Genomic DNA, 20922 nt, shown 5'->3' on the forward strand with positions numbered 1-20922 from the left:
AGCAGCGGATGAGCTGAGGCTGGGGCGGAGACGGGAGATGTCACGGAGGTGGGAATAGGCGGGTTTAATTATGCCGCAGATATGTGGTCGGGAGCTAATTTCAGGGTCAGCCCTGACACCAAGGTTGTGAACAGTCTGGTTCAGTCTCAGTCGGTGCAGACAAGGCAGGGAGGGTAAATTCTGATACGTTGCAGGTAGGATGTTCTGTGTGAACACTGCCTGCTTCAGGTGTGTGACCTCATGCGATGACTGTGCTCAGCACGCCCACAGCAAGAGGCGGGGGACGAGAGCGAGAGAGAGAGAGAGTGAGAGAGACAGAGAGAGTTTACAACGTCAGCTCACTCGGACCTGGTCTCTCCCACACACACAAACACACAGCCAACAGAGCACCTTCTCCAGAAGCCTCCCCAGGTAAGGCTGTACAGTTTGTTGTCGCTTTCCGAGGCCCAATGTACGGGGCGTCTGCTGCAGAAAGAGAGAGGGATGTAGATAATTAGAAATTCAAAGGCAAGGCATGGGCAAACCATTTTGGTTTGAATTCATTGCAACTGAAAAACGGCGGACTTGAAAGAAAGACCTGCATTTATATAGCGCCTTTCACGTCCACCAGACGCCTCAAAGCGCTTCACAGCCAATGAATTACTTTGGAGTGTGGTCACTGTTGTATTGTGGGAAACGCTCAATTTGCGCACAGCAAGCTCCCACACACAGCGATGTGACAATGAGCCGGATCATCTGTTTTAGTGATGTTGGTCGAGGGATAAATATTGGCCCCAGGACACCGGGGAGAACTCCCCCTGCTCTTCTTCCAATAGTGGCCCCGGGATCTTTTACATCCACCCGAGGGGGCAGACGGGGCCTCGGTTTAACGTCTCATCCGAAAGACGGCACCTCCGACAGTGCGGCGCTCCCTCAGTACTGCCCCTCCGACAGTGCGGCACTCCCTCAGTACCGCCCCTCCAACAGTGTGGCGCTCCCTCAGTACCGCCCCTCCAACAGTGTGGCGCTCCCTCAGCACCGCCCCTCCGACAGTGCGGTGCTCCCTCAGTACCGCCCCTCCGACAGTGCGGCGCTCCCTCAGTACCGCCCCTCCAACAGTGTGGCGCTCCCTCAGTACCGCCCCTCCAACAGTGTGGTGCTCCCTCAGTACCGCCCCTCCGACAGTGTGGTGCTCCCTCAGTACCGCCCCTCCAACAGTGTGGTGCTCCCTCAGTACTGCCCCTCCGACAGCGCAGTACGGCGTTCCCTCAGTACTGCCTCTCCGACAGCGCAGTACGGCACTCCCTCAGTACCGCCCCTCCGACAGTGTGGTGCTCCCTCAGTACTGCCCCTCCGACAGTACGGCACTCCCTCAGTACCGCCCCTCCGACAGTGCGGCACTCCCTCAGTACCGCCCCTCCGACAGTGCGGTGCTCCCTCAGTACCGCCCCTCCGACAGTGCGGCACTCCCTCAGTACTGCCCCTCCGACAGCGCAGTACGGTGCTCCCTCAGTACTGGCACTGGGAGTGTCGGCCTGGATTTTGTGCTCAACTCCCTGGAGTAGGACTGGAACCCACAACCTTGTGACTCTGCGGCGAGGGAGAGAGAGAGTGCTACCCACTGAGTGAACGGCTGACACAGAAAGGGAGGGCAGAAGGCCCGAGGATAGCAGGCGTTAACCTCTGAGGTGGTTGAAGGGATAGCTTGATGGGAAAATGTACATAAAGCTTTACCATTACAGCGGTGATTAGGCCTAAAAAGGCACTGTCATTATTTTAACAATGTCTACGCTTCCAGGCACCTCTCTCCGGAGAGAAAGCTTCCTGTTTCTGTGGGTTTAGTGTGAGTCAGGAGTGTCACTCCCTTCAGCTGCCTGGGCCCCAAGCTCTGGAACTCCCTCCCTAAACCTCTCCGCCTCTCTCTCCTCCATCAAGACGCTCCGATCCAATTTAAGAGCATTACGCGTTAGGAGCAGGAGTGGGCCATTCGGCCCCTCGAGACTGCTCCGCCATCCAATCAGATTGCGGCTTGATCTTCGGCCTCAACTCCACTTTCCCGCCCGATCCCGCGATTCCCTTATCAACAAGAACAGAATTTTGACCAAGCCCCTGTCCTAACCTCCCCCGCACCTCATCACCATCATCGGCAGTCCCTTGGGATCGAGGGAGACTTGCTTCCACTCCCAAAGTGAGTCCTTCGGTGGCCGAACAGTCCAATACGGGAACCACAGTCCCTGTCACAGGTGGGACAGACAGTGGTTGAGGGAAGGGGAGGGTGGGACTGGTTTGCCGCACGCTCCTTCCGCTGCCTGCGCTTGGTTTCTGCACGCTCTCGGCGACGAGACTCGAGGTGCTCAGCGCCCTCCCGGATGCACTTCCTCCACTGAGGGCGGACTGGTCTTTGGGCCAGGGACTCCCAGGTGTCGGTGGATGATGTTGCACTTTATCAGGGAGGCTTTGAGGGTGTCCCTTGTAACGTTTCCTCTGCCCACCTTTGGCTCGTTTGCCGTGAAGGAGTTCCGAGTAGAGCGCTTGCTTTGGGAGTCTCGTGTCTGGGGGCATGCGGACAATGTGGCCCTGCCCAGCGGAGCTGGTCGAGTGTGGTCAGTGCTTCGATACTGGGGATGTTGGCCTGGTCGAGGACGCTAATGTTGGTGCGTCTGTCCTCCCGGGGGATTTGCAGGATCTTGCCGGGACATCGTTGGTGGTATTTCTCCAGCGACTTGAGGTGTCTCCTGTACATGGTCCATGTCTCTGAGCCATACAGGAGGGCGGGTATCACTACAGCCCTGTAGACCATGAGCTTGGTGGTAGGTTTGAGGGCCTGGTCTTCAAACGTTCTTTTCCTCAGGCGGCCAAAGGCTGCACTGGCGCACTGGAGGCGGTGTTGAATCTCTGCATCTAACCTAACGTGACAAAAACAGATGATCCGGGCCATTATCACATTGCTGTGTGTGGGAGCTTGCTGTGCGCAAATTGAGCTGCCGCGCTTCCCACAATACAACAGTGAGCGCACTCCAAAAGTACTTCATTGGCTGTAAAGCGCTTTGGGACGTCCGGTGGTCGTGAAAGGCGCTATAGAAATTCAAGACTATTTATTTTTATTATGAGACAAAAAATTTGACCCCGAGCCCCATAAGGAGACATTCGGGACAGGTGACCAAAAGCTGGGTCAGAGAGGTCGGTTTTAAGGAGCGTCTTGAAGGAGGAGAGAGAGGCGGAGAGGTTTAGGGAGGGAGTTCCAGATAATGACCCGGATCATCTGTTTTAGTGATGTTGGTTGAGGGATAAATACTGGCCCCAGGACACCGGGGAGAACTCCCCCTGCTCTTCTTCCAATAGTGGCCCCGGGATCTTTTACGTGAAACCAGTTGGAGTCTGGACATGGGCCCGGGGAACCTCAACAGCTTGTATTTATATAGCGTCTTTAATCATAGAAGCACAGAAATTTACAGCGCGGGAGGAGGCCATTCGGCCCTTCGATTCCCGCGCCGGCCGACAAAGAGCCACCCAGCCTAATCCCACTTTCCCAGCTCGCGGTCCGTAGCCCTGTAGGTTACGGCACTTCAAGTGTTACATCCAGGTACTTTTTAAATGTGGTGAGGGTTTCTGCCTCTACCACCCTTTCAGGCAGTGAGTTCCACCCCAGACCCCCACCACCCTCTGGGTGAAGACATTTCCCCTCAAATCTCTCTAAACCTCCCCCCAATTACTTTCAATCTATGCCCCCTGGTTGTTGACCCCTCTGCCAAGGGAAACGGGTCCGTCCTATCCACTCTATCCAGGCCCCTCATCATTTTATACACCTCAATCAGCTCTCCCCTCAGCCTCCTCTGTTCCAAAGTAAACTACCCCAGCCTATCCAATCTTTCCTCATCGCTAAAATTCTCCAGTCCTGGCAACATCCTGGTAAATCTCCTCTGCACCCTCTCCAGTGCAATATCCTGGTAAATCTCCTCTGTACCCTCTCTAGTGCAACATCCTGGTAAATCTCCTCTGCACCCTCTCCAGTGCAACATCCTGGTAAATCTCCTCTGTACCCTCTCCAGTGCAACATCCTGGTAAATCTCCTCTGTACCCTCTCTAGTGCAACATCCTGGTAAATCTCCTCTGTACCCTCTCCAGTGCAACATCCTAGTAAATCTCCTCTGTACCCTCTCCACTGCAACATCCTGGTAAATCTCCTCTATACCCTCTCCAGTGCAACATCCTGGTAAATCTCCTCTGTACCCTCTCCAGTGCAACATCCTGGTAAATCTCCTCTGTACCCTCTCCAGTGCAACACCCTGGTAAATCTCCTCTGTATCCTCTCCAGTGCAACATCCTGGTAAATCTCCTCTGTACTCTCTCTAGTGCAACATCCTGGTAAATCTCCTCTGTACCCTTTCTAGTGCAACATCCTGGTAAATCTCCTCTGTATCCTCTCTAGTGCAACATCCTGGTAAATCTCCTCTGTACCCTCTCTAGTGCAACATCCTGGTAAATCTCCTCTGAACCCTCTCTAGTGCAACATCCTGGTAAATCTCCTCTGTACCCTCTCTAGTGCAACATCCTGGTAAATCTCCTCTGTACCCTCTCGAGTGCAACATCCTGGTAAATCTCCTCTGTACCCTCTCTAGTGCAACATCCTGGTAAATCTCCTCTGTACCCTCTCTAGTGCAACATCCTGGTAAATCTCCTCTGTACCCTCTCTAGTGCAACATCCTGGTAAATCTCCTCTGTACCCTCTCTAGTGCAACATCCTGGTAAATCTCCTCTGTACCCTCTCTAGTGCAACATCCTGGTAAATCTTCTCTGTACCCTCTCCAGTGCAACATCCTGGTAAATCCCCTCTGTACCCTCTCCAGTGCAACATCCTGGTAAATCTCCTCTGTACCCTCTCCAGTGCAACATCCTGGTAAATCCCCTCTGTACCCTCTCCACTGCAACATCCTGGTAAATCTCCTCTGTACCCTCTCTCGTGCAACATCCTGGTAAATCTCCTCTGTACCCTCTCTAGTGCAACATCCTGGTAAATCTCCTCTGTACCCTCTCCAGTGCAACATCCTGGTAAATCTCCTCTGTACCCTCTCCAGTGCAATCACAACTTTCCTGTAATGCGGTGACCAGAACTGCACGCAGTACTCCAGCTGTGGCCTGACTAGCGCTTCACAGGAGTGTTATCTGGGACATTCTCTGCATCCCATTCCTATCTCTTCAAGCCTGCTTCCCAAGGCCGGCGAGACTTGGGAGCGGAGAGGGAAGGGCTGTGCACACACTGACATTCCTGGTCTGGGTGTGGAGCTCACTCAGGCGGGTACCTGACAGGATTGCAAGACTTTGCTCTGATCGTGTGTGGGGCCAGAGGGGGAGGGGACAGGAGGAACGGAATGTGTGTGGGTTGATCAGAGATAAGAAAGTGCATTACAGCAACGTTGTGAGACAGACCTGCATTTCTGTAGCGCCTTTCACGGCCACCCAACGTCCCAAAGCGCTTTACAGCCAATGAAGTACTTTTGGAGTGTAGTCACTGTTGTATTGTGGGAAACGCGGCAGCTCAATTTGCGCACAGCAAGCTCCCACACACAGCGATGTGATAATGACCCGGATCATCTGTTTTAGTGATGTTGGTTGAAGGATAAATATTGGCCCCAGGACACCGGGGAGAACTCCCCCTGCTCTTCTTCCAATAGTGGCCCCGGGATCTTTTACATCCACCCGAGAGGGCAGACGGGGCCTCGGTTTAATGTCCCCTCCGACAGTGCGGCGCTCCCTCAGTACCGCCCCTCCGACAGTGCGGCGCTCCCTCAGTACCGCCCCTCCGACAGTGCGGCGCTCCCTCAGTACCGCCCCTCCGACAGCGCAGTACGGCACTCCCTCAGTACCGCCCCTCCGACAGCACTCCCTCAGCACTGCCCCTCCGACAGTGCAGCGCTCCCTCAGTGCCGCCCCTCCGACAGCGCTCCCTCAGCACTGCCCCTCCGACAGTGCGGCATTCCCTCAGCACTGCCCCTCCGACAGTGCAGCGCTCCCTCAGTACTGCCCCCTCCGACAGTGCGGCGATCTCTCAGTACCGCCCCTCTGACAGTGCGGCGCTCCCTCAGTACTGCCCCTCCGACAGTGCGGCGCTCCCTCAGTGCCGCCCCTCCGACAGTGCGGCACTCCCTCAGTACTGCCCCTCCGACAGTGCGGCGCTCCCTCAGTACTGCCCCTCCGACAGTGCGGCGCTCCCTCAGTACTGCCCCTCCCACAGTGCGGCGCTCCCTCAGTACTGCCCCTCCCACAGTGCGGCGCTCCCTCAGTACTGCCTCTCTGACAGTGCGGCGCTCCCTCAGTACTGCCCCTCCGACAGTGTGGCGCTCCCTCAGTGCCGCCCCTCCGACAGCGCAGTAGTCCATACGTGAGCTTCTGCCGCGGGTTCTAATTTGTATTTTTCTTCCTCCCAGGATCCAGCAACGATGGTGCTTGTGAATGAAATCCTCAGCCAGATTGTCCATGTCGATCGGGTAAGTACAGCGCCCCTGGAGGACTGCTGAGGAACTGCCACTCACAGTGTCACATCGACTGATCTGTGTAGTGTTAGATGCATGCTTACTGTAAGGGATCTGCGCGGAATGAGTTGGTTATGTAGCCCGACGTGGTCAGACACTGAGAAGTGTAGAGGAACAGAGGGACCTGGGAGTGCAGGTCCACAGATCCCTGAAGGTAGCAGGCCCGGTAGATAAGGTGGTTCAGAAGGCAAACAGAATACTTGCCTTTATTAGCCGAGGCATAGAATACAAGAGCAGGGAGGTTATGCTTGAACTGTATAAAACACGGGTTAGGCCACAGCTGGAGTACTGCGTGCAGTTCTGGTCACCACATTACAGGAAAGATGTGATTGCACTGGAGAGGGTGCAGAGGAGATTTACCAGGATGTTGCACTGGAGAGGGTACAGAGGAGATTTACCAGGATGTTGCACTGGAGAGGGTACAGAGGAGATTTACCAGGATGTTGCACTGGAGAGGGTACAGAGGACATTTACCAGGATGTTGCACTAGAGAGGGTACAGAGGAGATTTACCAGGATGTTGCACTAGAGAGGGTACAGAGGAGATTTACCAGGATGTTGCCAGGATTGGAGAATTTTAGCGATGAAAAGATTGGATAGGCTGGGGTGGTTTTATTTGGAATTGGTGCTATACATACCCTGGGAGTGTTTGATGGGACAGTGTAGAGGGAGCTTTACTCTGTATCTAACTCTGTGCTGTACCTGCCCTGGGAGTGTTTGATGGGACAGTGTAGAGGGAGCTTTACTCTGTATCTAACCCGTGCTGTACCTGCCCTGGGAGTGTTTGATGGGACAGTGTAGAGGGAGCTTTACTCTGTATCTAACCCCCTGTACCTGCCCTGGGAGTGTTTGATGGGACAGTGTAGAGGGAGCTTTACTCTGTATCTAACCCCGTGCTGTACCTGCCCTGGGAGTGTTTGATGGGACAGTGTAGAGGGAGCTTTACTCTGTATCTAACCCTGTGCTGTACCTGCCCTGGGAGTGTTTGATGGGACAGTGTAGAGGGAGCTTTACTCTGTATCTAACCCCATGCTGTACCTGCCCCGGGAGTGTGTGGTTCTGTGAAAGTGTTCTACTCCTGAATAGGCGCCAGTTTTAACCTCAGCAAGCTCATTTGCCGCAAGAGGCGTTTTCAGTTTGATTTAATATCTGGTTTGCCTCGAGGTGTAAAATAGTTGAGAGAGTTGACAAACGCTGTCAGTGAAAGAACACAGCAAAAATGAATGGCTTCGGGACCTCTGGAAAAATGTTCAAAAATCTGAAATTATTTTAGCTGAAGAGTTCTGTCCAATTCGGAGACAAAAATCTTCCCCCAAATCCCGTCACTCGAAGCACTGCCCCAGGCACTGGGGGCTCCCTCTGGTGGTTTCTGGTGTAACTGCACAGTGGGGCAGATAATTCTCCATCTCACCCCGACCTCCAGTCCGTATATCTAAATATAAACCCCCCGAACCCCTCGATTAGATTCCAGCCTGTAACTCACTCCCGGGTATCCGTTATTCTATATATAAACCCCCCCCGAACCCCTCGATTAGATTCCAGCCTGTAACTCACTCCCGGGTATCCGTTATTCTATATATAAACCCCCCCGAACCCCTCGATTAGATTCCAGCCTGTAACTCACTCCCGGGTATCCGTTATTCTATATATAAACCCCCGAACCCCTCGATTAGATTCCAGCCTGTAACTCACTCCCGGGTATCCGTTATTCTATATATAAACCCCCCCGAACCCCTCGATTAGATTCCAGTCTGTAACTCACTCCCGGGTATCCGTTATTCTATATATAAACCCCCGAACCCCTCGATTAGATTCCAGCCTGTAACTCACTCCCGGGTATCTGTTATTCTATATATAAACCCCCGAACCCCTCGATTAGATTCCAGCCTGTAACTCACTCCCGGGTATCTGTTATTCTATATATAAACCCCCGAACCCCTCGATTAGATTCCAGCCTGTAACTCACTCCCGGGTATCTGTTATTCTATATATAAACCCTCCCGAACACCCCGATTAGATTCCAGCCTGTAACTCACTCCCGGGTATCCGTTATTCTATATATAAACCCCCCGAACCCCTCGATTAGATTCCAGCCTGTAACTCACTCCCGGGTATCTGTTATTCTATATATAAACCCCCCGAACCACTCGATTAGATTCCAGCCTGTAACTCACTCCCGGGTATCCGTTATTCTATATATAAACCCCCCGAACCCCTCGATTAGATTCCAGCCTGTAACTCACTCCCGGGTATCCGTTATTCTATATATAAACCCCTCGATTAGATTCCAGCCTGTAACTCACTCCCAGGTATCTGTTATTCTATATATAAACCCCCTGAACCCCTCGATTAGATTCCAGCCTGTAACTCACTCCCGGGTATCTGTTATTCTATATATAAACCCCCCGAACCCCTCGATTAGATTCCAGCCTGTATCTCACTCCCGGGTATCTGTTATTGTATATATAAACCCCCCGAACACCTCGATTAGATTCCAGCCTGTATCTCACTCCCGGGTATCTGTTATTGTATATATAAACCCCCCGAACCCCTCGATTAGATTCCAGCCTGTAACTCACTCTCGGGTATCTGTTATTCTATATATAAACCCCCCGAACCTCTCGATTATATTCCAGCCTGTAACTCACTCCTGGGTATCTGATATTCTATATATAAACCCCCCGAACCCCTCGATTAGATTCCAGCCTGTAACTCACTCCCGGGTATCCGTTATTCTATATATGAACCCCCCGATTAGATTCCAGCCTGTAACTCACTCCCGGGTATCTGTTGTTCTATATATAAACCCCCGAACCCCTCGATTAGATTCCAGCCTGTAACTGACACCCGGGTATCTGTTATTCTATATATAAACCCCCCGAACCCCTCGATTAGATTCCAGCCTGTAACTGTGAGATGAAGGGGTTGACTTATGAGGAAAGGTTGAGGAGGTTGGGCCTCTACTCATTGGAATTCAGAAGAATGAGAGGTGATCTTATCGAAACGTATAAGATTATGAGGGGGCTTGACAAGGTGGATGCAGAGAGGATGTTTCCACTGATGGGGGAGACTAGAACTAGGGGGCATGGTCTTAGAATAAGGGGCCACCCATTTAAAACTGAGATGAGGAGGAATTTCTTCTCTCAGAGGGTTGTAAATCTGTGGAATTCTCTGCCCCAGAGAGCTGTGGAGGCTGGGACATTGAATATATTTAAGGCGGAGATAGACAGATTTTTGAGCGATAAGGGAGTGAAGGGTTATGGGGTGCGGGCGGGGAAGTGGAGCTGAGTCCATGATCGGATCAGCCCATGATCGTATTAAATGGCGGAGCAGGCTCGAGGGGCCGAATGGCCGACTCCTGCTCCTATTTCTTATGTTCTTTATGTAATATTAATATTTCTTTCTGCCCTGCAGCCCATGTCCTGGGGTACTCTCGCTACCTTGAAACCGTATCCCAGTTTCTTTGTGGATGAAGATGTAGAGGCTCTAAAGAAAGCGATTGATACCAAAGGTATTTATTGGCCCTCCAAAGCCTTTCCACCAGCTACAAGGCACAAGTCAGGAGTGTGATGGAACACTCTCCACTTGCCTGGATGAGTTCCAGCTCCAACAACACTCGAGAAGCTCGACACCATCCAGGACAAAGCAGCCCCGCTCGATCGGCACGCTGCCCACCACCTCCAACACTCACTCCCTCCACCACCGGCGCACCCTCAGTACTGCCCCTCCGACAGTGCGGCGCTCCCTCAGTACCCTCCTCCGACAGTGCGGCACTCCCTCAGTACTGCCCCTCCGACAGTGCGGCACTCCCTCAGTACTGCCCCTCCGACAGTGCGGCGCTCCCTCAGTACCCCCCTCCGACAGCGCAGCGCTCCCTCAGTACTGCCTCTCTAACAGTGCGGCGTTCCCTCAGTACTGCCCCTCCGACAGTGCGGCGCTCCCTCAGTACTGCCCCTCCGACAGTGCGGAGCTCCCTCAATACTGCCCCTCCGACAGTGCGGCTCCCTCAGTACTGCCCCTCCGACAGTGCGGCGCTCCCTCAGCACTGCCCCTCCGACAATGCGGAGCTCCCTCAATACTGCCCCTCCGACAATGCGGAGCTCCCTCAGTACTGCCCCTCCGACAGTGCAGCGCTCCCTCAGCACTGCCCCTCCGACAATGCGGAGCTCCCTCAATACTGCCCCTCTGACAGTGCGGCGCTCCCTCAGTACTGCCCCTGGGAGCGTCGGCCTGGTTAATGGGCTGAAGTCTCTGGAGTGGGACTCGAACCCACAACCCTCTGACTCCGAGGCAAGAGAGAGAGACCCACTGAGCCATGGCCGACACAAATGGCCAGCTTTGAGAGCTTTTCCCCACAGCGTTCCTGGGCTCCCGGCCTCTACTGTCCTGGCTTGTTCCCTCACTGAACCTTGACACCCCTTGTCTTTCGTCCCCTCCTCCTGTGCAGGTACTGATGAGGCCACTATCGTCCGTATCCTCAGTAATCGCAGCTGGGAGCAGAGGCAGCTGATCACAGAGGCCTTCCAGAAACGATTCAACCTGGTGAGTGGCCTTGACTAAATCCAATGACAAATCGCTTTTATCACCATCATAGTCGAGGAAGACTTGCTTCCACTCTAAAAGTGAGTCCTTCGGTGGCTGAACAGCCCAATACGAGAGCCACAGTCCCTGTCACAGGTGGGACAGACAGTGGTTGAGGGAAGGGGAGGGTGGGACTGGTTTGCCGCACGCTCCTTCCGCTGCCTGCGCTTGGTTCCTGCACGCTCTCGGCGACGAGACTCGAGGTGCTCAGCGCCCTCCCGGATGCACTTCCTCCACTTAGGGGCGGACTGGTCTTTGGGCCCAGGGACTCCCAGGTGTCGGTGGGGATGTTGCACTTTATCAGGGAGGCTTTGAGGGTGGTCCCTTGTAACGTTTCCTCTGCCCGCCTTTGGCTCGTTTGCCGTGAAGGAGTTCCGAGTAGAGCGCTCGCTTTGGGAGTCTCGTGTCTGGGGGGCCATGCGGACAATGTGGCCCTGCCCAGCGGAGCTGATCGAGTGTGGTCAGTGCTTCGATGCTGGGGATGTTGGCCTGGTCGAGGACGCCAACGTTGGTGCATCTGTCCTCCCGGGGGATTTGCAGGATCTTGCGGAGACAGCGTTGGGTGGTATTTCTCCAGCGACTTGAGGCGTCTACTGTACATGGTCCGCGTCTCTGAGCCATACAGGAGGGCGGGTATCACTACAGCCCTGTAGACCATGAGCTGGGTGGCGGATTAGAGGGCCTGGTCTTCGAACACTCTCTAACCCAGGCGGCCGAAGGCTACACTGGCGGCGGTGTTGGTACTCGTCGCCAATGTCTGCCCTTGTTGATAGGAGGCTCCCGAGGTATGGGAAATGGTCCACGTTGTCCAGGGCCGCACCGTGGAGTTTGATAATCGGGGAGCCTTTAATGGGGTTAAACATCCTGCGGCGTTTCACACGAGCGACTATCAGACAAAATCTGACCCCGAGCCACATAAGGAGATATCAGGGACAGGCGACCGACTAAAAGCTGGGTCAAAGAGGCTGGTTTTAAGGAGCGTCTTAAAGGAGGCCTAATGTATGCACTAATGGAATGCACTCGAGGCGGGAGCGCTCCCTCTATTTATCGGGGACTTGGCCTGGAGGGTGGTGCGCGGGGCAGTCCCGTACAATCAATTTTTAAGTCGGTTCACGGGCTCCCGGGCCGCCCGCAGTTTCTGAGGTCTGGAGGAGTTGGTGTTCCACGTGTACGTTCAGTGTGTGCGAGGTTACAGCCCCCTGTTTCATTATTTAAAGGGGCTGCTCCTCAAATTCTGGCTGCGCTTCAGTCCCACGCTCCTGATCTTTGGGCCCCCTGTGCGGAGGGGAGCGGGGCAGGTCCGAGGGCCTCCTCGTGGGGCCTGCTCCTGGGCCTGGCCAAGGGGGCCATCAGCCGGTCCAGGCAGCGGGCGGTCGAGGGGGTCGTTCAGCCCCGACTGCCGGCCTCTCTTCCGCGGTTACATCCGAGCCGGGGTGTCCCTGGAGCTGGAGCACGCGGTGTCCACCGGTACGCTCGCGGCCTTCCGCGAGAGGTGGGCGCCGGAGGGACTGGGGTGCATCCTTTCAACCGGGAACAGGATTTTAATTTGATTGGTTTAATGTTCAAAAGTTTCATTTGCTGCATGATTTAAAGTTTTACAAAATAGTTGTAGAGCTGTTGAGTGGCTCAATAAAACCCCAGCCAGTTCGGTCTAGGTCATCCACGATGGGGTATGCAGTTGAGAGAGTGCGGCACTCCCTCAGCACCGCCCTTCCGACAGTGCAGTGTTCCCACAGTACTGCCCCTCCGACAGTGCGGCGCTCCCTCAGTACCGCCCCTCCGACAGTGCGGTGCTCCCTCAGTACTGCCCTCCGACAGTGCGGCGCTCCCTCAGTACCACCCCTCCGACAGTGCGGTGCTCCCTCAGTACTGCCCCTCCGACAGTGCGGTGCTCCCTCAGTACCGCCCCTCCGACAGTGCGGTGCTCCCTTAGTACCTCCCCTCCGACAGTGCGGTGCTCCCTTAGTACCTCCCCTCCGACAGTGCGGTGCTCCCTCAGTACCGCCCCTCCGACAGTGCGGCGCTCCCTCAGTACCGCCCCTCCGACAGTGCGGCGCTCCTTCAGTACCGCCCCTCCGACAGTGCGGCGCTCCCTCAGTACCGCCCCTCCGACAGTGCGGCGCTCCCTCAGTACCGCCCCTCCGACAGTGCGGCGCTCCCTCAGTACCGCCCCTCCGACAGTGCGGCGCTCCCTCAGTACTGCCCCTCCGACAGTGCGGTGCTCCCTCAGTACTGCCCCTCCGACAGTGCGGCGCTCCCTCAGTACTGCCCCTCCGACAGTGCGGAGCTCCCTCAGTACCGCCCCTCCGACAGTGTGGCGCTCCCTCAGTACTGCCCCTCCGACAGTGTGGCGCTCCCTCAGTACTGCACTGGGAGTGTCGGCCTGGGTTATGTGCTCAAGTCCCTGGAGTGGGACTGGAACCCAGAACCGTGTGACTCCGAGGTGAGGTGCTACCCTCTGAGCCTGAACTGACTCACAGTAGCGGAGCTGGGATTAGCTGCTTGCTGAGACCGATAGATTTTTGGACTCTCGGGGAATCGAGGGATATGGGGATCGGGCGGGAAAGTGGGGTTGAGGTCAAAGATCAGCCAATGATCTCATTGAATGGCGGAGCAGGCTCGAGGGGCCGAATGGCCGACTCCTGGCGCTGTTTCTCAGGGTGACTGTGGAGATTTGAGCAAGTTTGTGGGATTCCCGCCAGCTCAGTGAGACGGCAGGTTAACAAGCACCAACGTACGCGGACGTTCTCTCTGCCCGTCCCACGTTATCCGCGCTCCGTGTCCACGTTTCCTCATTGATTCCTGCGCTCACACTAATGTCGGGATCGCCCTGTGCTGACTGGTGCCCACCCGCCCTGGGCACGGCCAGGGTACAGCGGGTACGTAGCTCCGTCCGTTAACCAGCCTGTGATCCCGGCCTGCAGGACCTGGACACCACGCTGAAGAAGAAGCTGTCAGGCTACTTGGAGTACACCATGCTCTCTCTGCTCAAGTCCCCGACGCTGTCCGATGCTCAGGAACTCAAGAACGCAATGAAGGTAAACCCGCGGACCGAGAGACCCTGCTCTCTCTCCTTCAGTCTCTCGCTCTCCTTCAGTCTCTCGCTCTCTCTCTCTCTGTCTCTGTCTCTGTCTCTCTCCCTCCCTCTCTCTCTGTCTGTCTCTCTCTCTCCCTCCCTCTCTCTCTGTCTCTCCCTCAGTCTCTCGCTCTCTCTCCTTCAGTCTCTCGCTTTCTCTCTCTCTCTGTCTCTCCCTCAGTCTCTCTCTCTCTCTCTGTCTCTGTCTCTCTCTCTCTCTCTGACTCTCCTTAAGTCTCTCGCTCTCTCTCCCTCTCTGTCTCTGTCTCTCTCCCTCCCTCTCTCTCTGTCTGTCTCTCTCTCTCCCTCCCTCTCTCTCTGTCCATCTCTCTCTCTCTCTCTCTCTGTCTCTCCCTCAGTCTCTCGCTCTCTCTCCTTCAGTCTCTCTCTCTCTCTGTCTCTGTCTCTGTCTCTCTCTCTCTCTCTGTCTCTCCCTCAGTCTCTCTCTCTCTCTGTCCATTTCTCTCTCTCTCTCTGTCCATTTCTCTCTCTCTCTGTCTCTCTCGCTCTGTCTCTCTCTCTCTGTCTCTCTCTCTCTCTCTCTCTCTCTCTCCCTCCCTTCCTCTCTGTCCATCTCTCTCTCTCTCTCTCTGTCCATCTCTCTCTCTCTCTCTCTCCCTCTCTGTCCATCTCTCTCTCTCCCTCTCTGTCCATCTCTCTCTCTCCCGCTCTCTCTCTCTACATCTCTCGCTCTCTTTTTTTCTGACTCTCTCTCTCTCCATTTCTCTCTGTCTCTCTCTCGTTCTCCCTCAGCTTCCCTCTCCGTCTCTCTCTCTGTCTCTCCCATTCTCTCTCTGTCTCTCCCATTCTCTCTCTGTCTCTCCCACTCTCTCTCTGTCTCTCCGTCTCTCCCTCTCTCTCCGTCTCTCTCACTGTCTGTCTCTCTCTATCTCTGTCTGTCTCTCTTTGTCTTTCTCACTCTCTCCATCTCTCTCTCTGTCTTCCTATCTCTTCGTCTCTCTCCCTCTCTCGCTGTATCTCTCTCACTCTGTCTTTCTGTGTGTGTCTCTCTCTCTCTTTCTCTCACTCTCTGATTCCATGGTGATCATTGCTCCTCTGAACTCCCTCTAATCTTCCTCCTCAGCTCCTCCGACAGTGCGGCGCTCCGTCAGTACTGCCCCTCCGACAATGCGGCGCTCCCTCAGTACTGCCCCTCCGACAGTGCGGCGCTCCCTAAGTACTGCCCCTCCGACAGTGCGGCGCTCCCTCAGTACCGCCCCTCCGACAGTGCGGCACTCCCTCAGTACCGCCCCTCCGACAGTGCGGCACTCCCTCAGTATCGCCCCTCCGACAGTGCGGCGCTCCCTCAGCACCGCCCCTCCGACAGTGCGGCACTCCCTCAGTACCGCCCCTCCGACAGTGCGGCACTCCCTCAGTACCGCCCCTCCGACAGTGCGGCACTCCCTCAGTACCGCCCCTCCGACAGTGCGGCGCTCCCTCAGTACCGCCCCTCCGACAGTGCGGCACTTGCTCAGTACCGCCCCTCCGACAGTACGGCACTCCCTCAGCACCGCCCCTCCGACAGTGCGGCGCTCCCTCAGTACCGCCCCTCCGACAGTGCGGCGCTCCCTCAGTACCGCCCCTCCGACAGTGCGGCGCTCCCTCAGTACTGCCTCTCCGACAGTGCGGCGCTCCCTCAGTACCGCCCCTCCGACAGTGCGGCGCTCCCTCAGTACCGCCCCTCCGACAGTGCGGCGCTCCCTCAGTACTGCCTCTCCGACAGTGCGGCGCTCCCTCAGTACCGCCCCTCCGACAGTACGGCGCTCCCTCAGTACTGCCCCTCCGACAGCGCAGTACAGCACTCCCTCAGTACCGCCCCTCCGACAGCGCAGTACGGCACTCCCTCAGTACCACCCCTCCGACAGCGCAGTACGGCACTCCCTCAGTACCGCCCCTCCGACAGCGCAGTACGGCACTCCCTCAGTACCGCCCCTCCGACAGCGCAGTACGGCACTCCCTCAGTACCGCCCCTCCGACAGCGTAGTATGGCACTCCCTCAGCACCGCCCCTCCGACAGCGCAGTACGGCACTCCCTCAGTACCGCCCCTCCGACAGCGCAGTACGGCGCTCCCTCAGCACGGCTGACCATCACATGGTGTACGTAACTGCGACGCGCGCGGATCACGTTAACGCCTAACATCTTGTGGCCTGTTTTGACAGGGGCTGGGCACGGATGAGCAGACTCTGATTGATATCCTGGTCACCAAATCCAACGTGGAGCTGCGCGAGCTCTCTACCGTATACAAGGAAGGTGCGTTGCTCGCTGGAATGACCGTTCGCAGATGCGGCCCTTGACATTCCTGCACGTCGTGTCTTTAGCACGGGCTATTTGTCTTTTATTCACCGTGGGTGTGGAGGGCAAGGCGGGATTAAAAAGAAAAAAAAAATCAAGAATTAATATTAATTAACGCTGCTGTCTTAAAGGAACTCGCTCCCCCACATTAGCAGCAGAATAATACATTGTGCTTAAGGAAAGACTTGCATTTCTATAGCGCCTTTCACAACTACCGGGCGTCTCAAAGCGCTTTACAGCCAATGAAGTACTTTTGGAGTGCGCTCACTGGTGTATTGTGGGAAACGCTCAATTTGCGCACAGCAAGCTCCCACACACAGCGATGTGATAATGACCCGGATCATCTGTTTTAGTGATGTTGGTCGAGGGATAAATATTGGGCCCCAGGACACCGGGGAGAACTCCCCCTGCTCTTCTTCCAATAGTGGCCCCGGGATCTTTTACATCCGCCTGTACGTCCACGTTACAACGGTGACTACACTCCCAAAGTACTTCGCTGGCTGTAAAGCGCTTTGGGACGTCCGGTGGACGTGAAAGGCGATATAGAAGTGCAAATCTTTCTTTTGAAAGGGACGTAGTGAACCAGTTGGGTATTTAAGGACGATCCAATAGATTGAGTCTGCCTCCACCACCCTCTCCGTCAGCGCATTCCAGATCCTAACCACTCGCTGCGTAAAAACGTTTTCCCTCGTGTCGTCTTTCTGCCGATCGCCTTAAATCCGTGCCCTCTGGTTCCCGACCCTTCCACCAATGGGAACAGTTTCTCTCTCTCTCTACTCTGACCAGACCACTCCTGATTTTGAACACCTCGATCAAATCTCCTCTCAACCTTCTCTGCTCCGAGAACAACCCCGGCTTCTCCAGTCTCTCCCCATCACTGAGGTCCCTCATCCTTATTAGTCGGGAAATTGTGTTAGGGAAATTGATGGGATTGAAGGCCGACAAATCCCCGGGGCCTGATAGTCTGCATCCCAGAGTACTTAAGGAGGTGGCCCTAGAAATAGTGGATGCATTGGTGATCATTTTCCAACAGTCTATCGACTCGGGATCAGTTCCTATGGACTGGAGGGTAGCTAATGTAACACCACTTTTTAAAAAGGGAGGGAGAGAGAAAGTGGGTAATTATAGACCGGTTAGCCTGACATCAGTAGTGGGGAAAATGTTGGAATCAATTATTAAAGATGAAATAACAGCGCTTTTGGAAAGCAGTGACAGGATCGGTCCAAGTCAGCAATGGATTTATGAAAGGAAAATCATGCTTGACAAATCTTCGAGAATTTTTTGAGGATGTAACTAGTAGAGTGGACAAGGGAGAACCAGTGGATGTGGTGTATTTGGACTTTCAAAAGACTTTTGACAAGGTCCCACACAAGAGATTGGTGTGCAAAATTAAAGCACATGGTATTGGGGGTAATGTACTGACGTGGATAGAGAACTGGATGGCAGACAGGAAGCAGAGAGTCGGGATAAATGGGTCCTTTTCAGAATGGCAGGCAGTGACTAGTGGGGTGCCGCAGGGCTCAGTGCTGGGACCCCAGCTACTTACAATATACGTCAATGATTTAGATGAAGGAATTGAGTGTAATATCTCCAAGTTTGCAGATGACACTAAGCTGGGTGGCGGTGTGAGCTGTGAGGAGGATGTTAAGAGGCTGCAGGGTGACTTGGACAGGTTAGGTGAGTGGGCAAATGCATGGCAGATGCAGTATAATGTGGATAAATGTGAGGTTATCCACTTTGGTGGCAAAAACAGGAAGGCAGAATATTATCTGAATGGCGGCAGATTAGGAAAAGGGCAATGAGACCTGGGTGTCATGGTACATCAGTCATTGAAAGTTGGCATGCAGGTACAACAGGCGGTGAAGAAGGCAAATGGTATGTTGGCCTTCATAGCGAGGGGATTTGAGTATAGGAGCAGGGAGGTCTTACTGCAGTTGTACAGGGCCTTCATGAGGCCTCACCTGGAATATTGTGTGCAGTTTTGGTCTCCTAATCTGAGGAAGGACATTCTTGCTATTGAGGGAGTGCAGCGAAGGTTCACCAGACTGATTCCCGGGATGGCAGGACTGACATATGAAGAAAGACTGGACCGACTAGGCTTATATTCACTGGAATTTAGAAGAATGAGAGGGGATCTCATAGAAACATATAAAATTCTGACGGGATTGGACAGGTTAGATGCAGGAAGAATGTTCCCGATGTTGGGGAAGTCCAGAACCAGGGATCACAGTCTAAGGATAAGGGGTAAGCCATTTAGGACCGAGATGAGGAGAAACTTCTTCACTCAGAGAATTGTGAACCTGTGGAATTCTCTACCACAGAAAGTTGTTGAGACCAGTTCGTTGGATATATTCAGAAGGGAGTTAGATGTGGCCCTTACGGCTAAAGGGATCAGGGGGTATGGAGAGAAAGCAGGAATGGGGTACTGAAGTTGCATGATCAGCCATGATCATATTGAATGGTGGTGCAGGCTCGAAGGGCCGAATGGCCTGCTCCTGCACCTATTTTCTATATTTTTATATTTCTATCCCCTGGAACCATTCTGGCAAATCTTTTAGTTGGATATCTTACCTCTGCATTCATATTTCTGCGTCAGAATTTCAGAAAGATCTCGAGAAGGATATTGCGGCTGATGCGACTGGAAGGTTCCAGAAGCTTCTTCTCACCATCGTGAAGGTAAGTTTTTAAACAATTAAAAAGAACCTCGGTCGGTAACAATTCCCGTGGCGTTGCGTGAATTATCCCGATGGAAGGAACGGGCTGAGCTTCCTCCCGCCGGCCCTCAGACTTGGTCCAGGGAGCAGCGTAACCATGGAGACCAGCTAGGCCCCAGGTACCATCCTCGGCCTGTGTTCGGTTAGCCTATCTCGGCCGGGGAGGGCAAGGGAGAGGCCAGGCTAATTGGCCCCCCTGGGCATCTCGGCTCGAGAAGGGAATAACTGATAAGGGAATAAGGGGTAATGGGGAGCGGGCAGGGAAGTGGAGCTGAGTCCATGATCGGATCAGCCATGACCGTATTAAATGGCGGAGCAGGCTCGAGGGGCCGTATGGCCTACTCCTGCTCCTATTTCTTATGTTCTAGAAGGGGAATCATTGACTGGATTTCTAATCTCGATCCAGTAACCCTCCACAGGAGGAGACCTATATTTCTTCCGCCATGTTACATAGGATATACAACACACGAAGGCTAAGTGAGTGGGCAAAAATTTGGCAGACGGTGGGAAAATGTGAGGTGGTCCACTTTGATTGGAAGAATAAAAAAAGTTAATTATTATTTAAATGGGGAGAAAGATTGCAAAGTGCCGCAGTACAGCGGGACCTGGGGCTACTTGTGCATGAAACACAAAAGGTTAGTATGCAGGTGCAGCAAGTGATCAGGAAGGCCAATGGTATCTTGGCCTTTATTGCAAAGGGGATGGAGTATAAAAGCAGGGAAGTCTTGCTACAGTTATACAGGGTATTGGTGAGGCCACACCTGGAGTACTGCGTGCAGTTTTGGTCTCCGTATTTAAGGAGGGATATACTTGCACTGGAGGCAGTTCAGAGAAGGTTCACTCGGTTGATTCCGGGGATGAGGGGGTTGTCTTATGAGGAAAGGTTGAGCAGGTTGGGCCTCTACTCATTGGAGTTTAGAAGAAAGAGAGGTGATCTTATTGAAACGTATAAGATTCTGAGGGGGCTGGACAGGGTGGATGCAGAGAGGATGTTTCCCCTCGTGGGGGAATCTAGAACTAGGGGGCACATACTTTCAGAATAAGGGGTCACCCATTTAAGACGGAGATGAGGAGGAATTTCTTCTCTGAGGGTTGTAAATCTGTGGAATTCTCTGCCCCAGAGAGCTGTGGAGGTCGGGTCATTGAATATATTTAAGCCGAGATAGACAGATCCCCGAAGGTAGCAGGCCAGGTGGATAAGGTGGTTAAGAAGGCATACGGAATGCTTGCCTTTATTAGCCGAGGCATAGAATACAAGAGCAGGGAGGTTATGCTTGAACTGTATAAAACACTGGTTAGGCCACAGCTGGAGTACTGCGTGCAGTTCTGGTCACCACATTACAGGAAAGATGTGATTGCACTGGAGAGGGTGCAGAGGAGATTTACCAGGATGTTGCACTGGAGAGGGTACAGAGGAGATTTACCAGGATGTTGCACTAGAGAGGGTGCAGAGGAGATTTACCAGGATGTTGCACTAGAGAGGGTGCAGAGGAGATTTACCAGGATGTTGCACTGGAGAGGGTGCAGAGGAGATTTACCAGGATGTTGCACTAGAGAGGGTGCAGAGGAGATTTACCAGGATGTTGCACTAGAGAGGGTGCAGAGGAGATTTATCAGGATGTTGCACTAGAGAGGGTACAGAGGAGATTTACCAGGATGTTGCACTAGAGAGGGGGCAGAGGAGATTTACCAGGATGTTGCACTGGAGAGGGTGCAGAGGAGATTTACCGGGATGTTGCACTGGAGAGGG

The 20922-nt window shown here is 54.1% G+C and overlaps 1 protein-coding gene across 1 annotated transcript in view; it reads left to right on the plus strand.

Annotated features, from left to right (window-relative positions):
* Window positions 1–279: 279 nt before the first annotated feature.
* The window catches only part of LOC139244000 (annexin A2-like), a gene marked incomplete at its 3' end in the record, with an annotated part of 21944 nt that continues 1301 nt past the window's right edge, over window positions 280–20922 (plus strand). Inside the window, exons 1-7 of the mRNA XM_070870939.1 lie at window positions 280–411; window positions 6405–6464; window positions 9923–10019; window positions 10956–11050; window positions 14014–14127; window positions 16326–16416; window positions 19055–19134. Of these exons, the coding sequence (XP_070727040.1) occupies window positions 6417–6464; window positions 9923–10019; window positions 10956–11050; window positions 14014–14127; window positions 16326–16416; window positions 19055–19134 (525 nt within the window). The remainder of the gene's footprint in view (window positions 412–6404; window positions 6465–9922; window positions 10020–10955; window positions 11051–14013; window positions 14128–16325; window positions 16417–19054; window positions 19135–20922) is intronic.

The sequence above is a fragment of the Pristiophorus japonicus genome, unplaced genomic scaffold (assembly GCF_044704955.1).
Source record: "Pristiophorus japonicus isolate sPriJap1 unplaced genomic scaffold, sPriJap1.hap1 HAP1_SCAFFOLD_1968, whole genome shotgun sequence".
Lineage (NCBI taxonomy): Eukaryota > Metazoa > Chordata > Chondrichthyes > Pristiophoridae > Pristiophorus > Pristiophorus japonicus.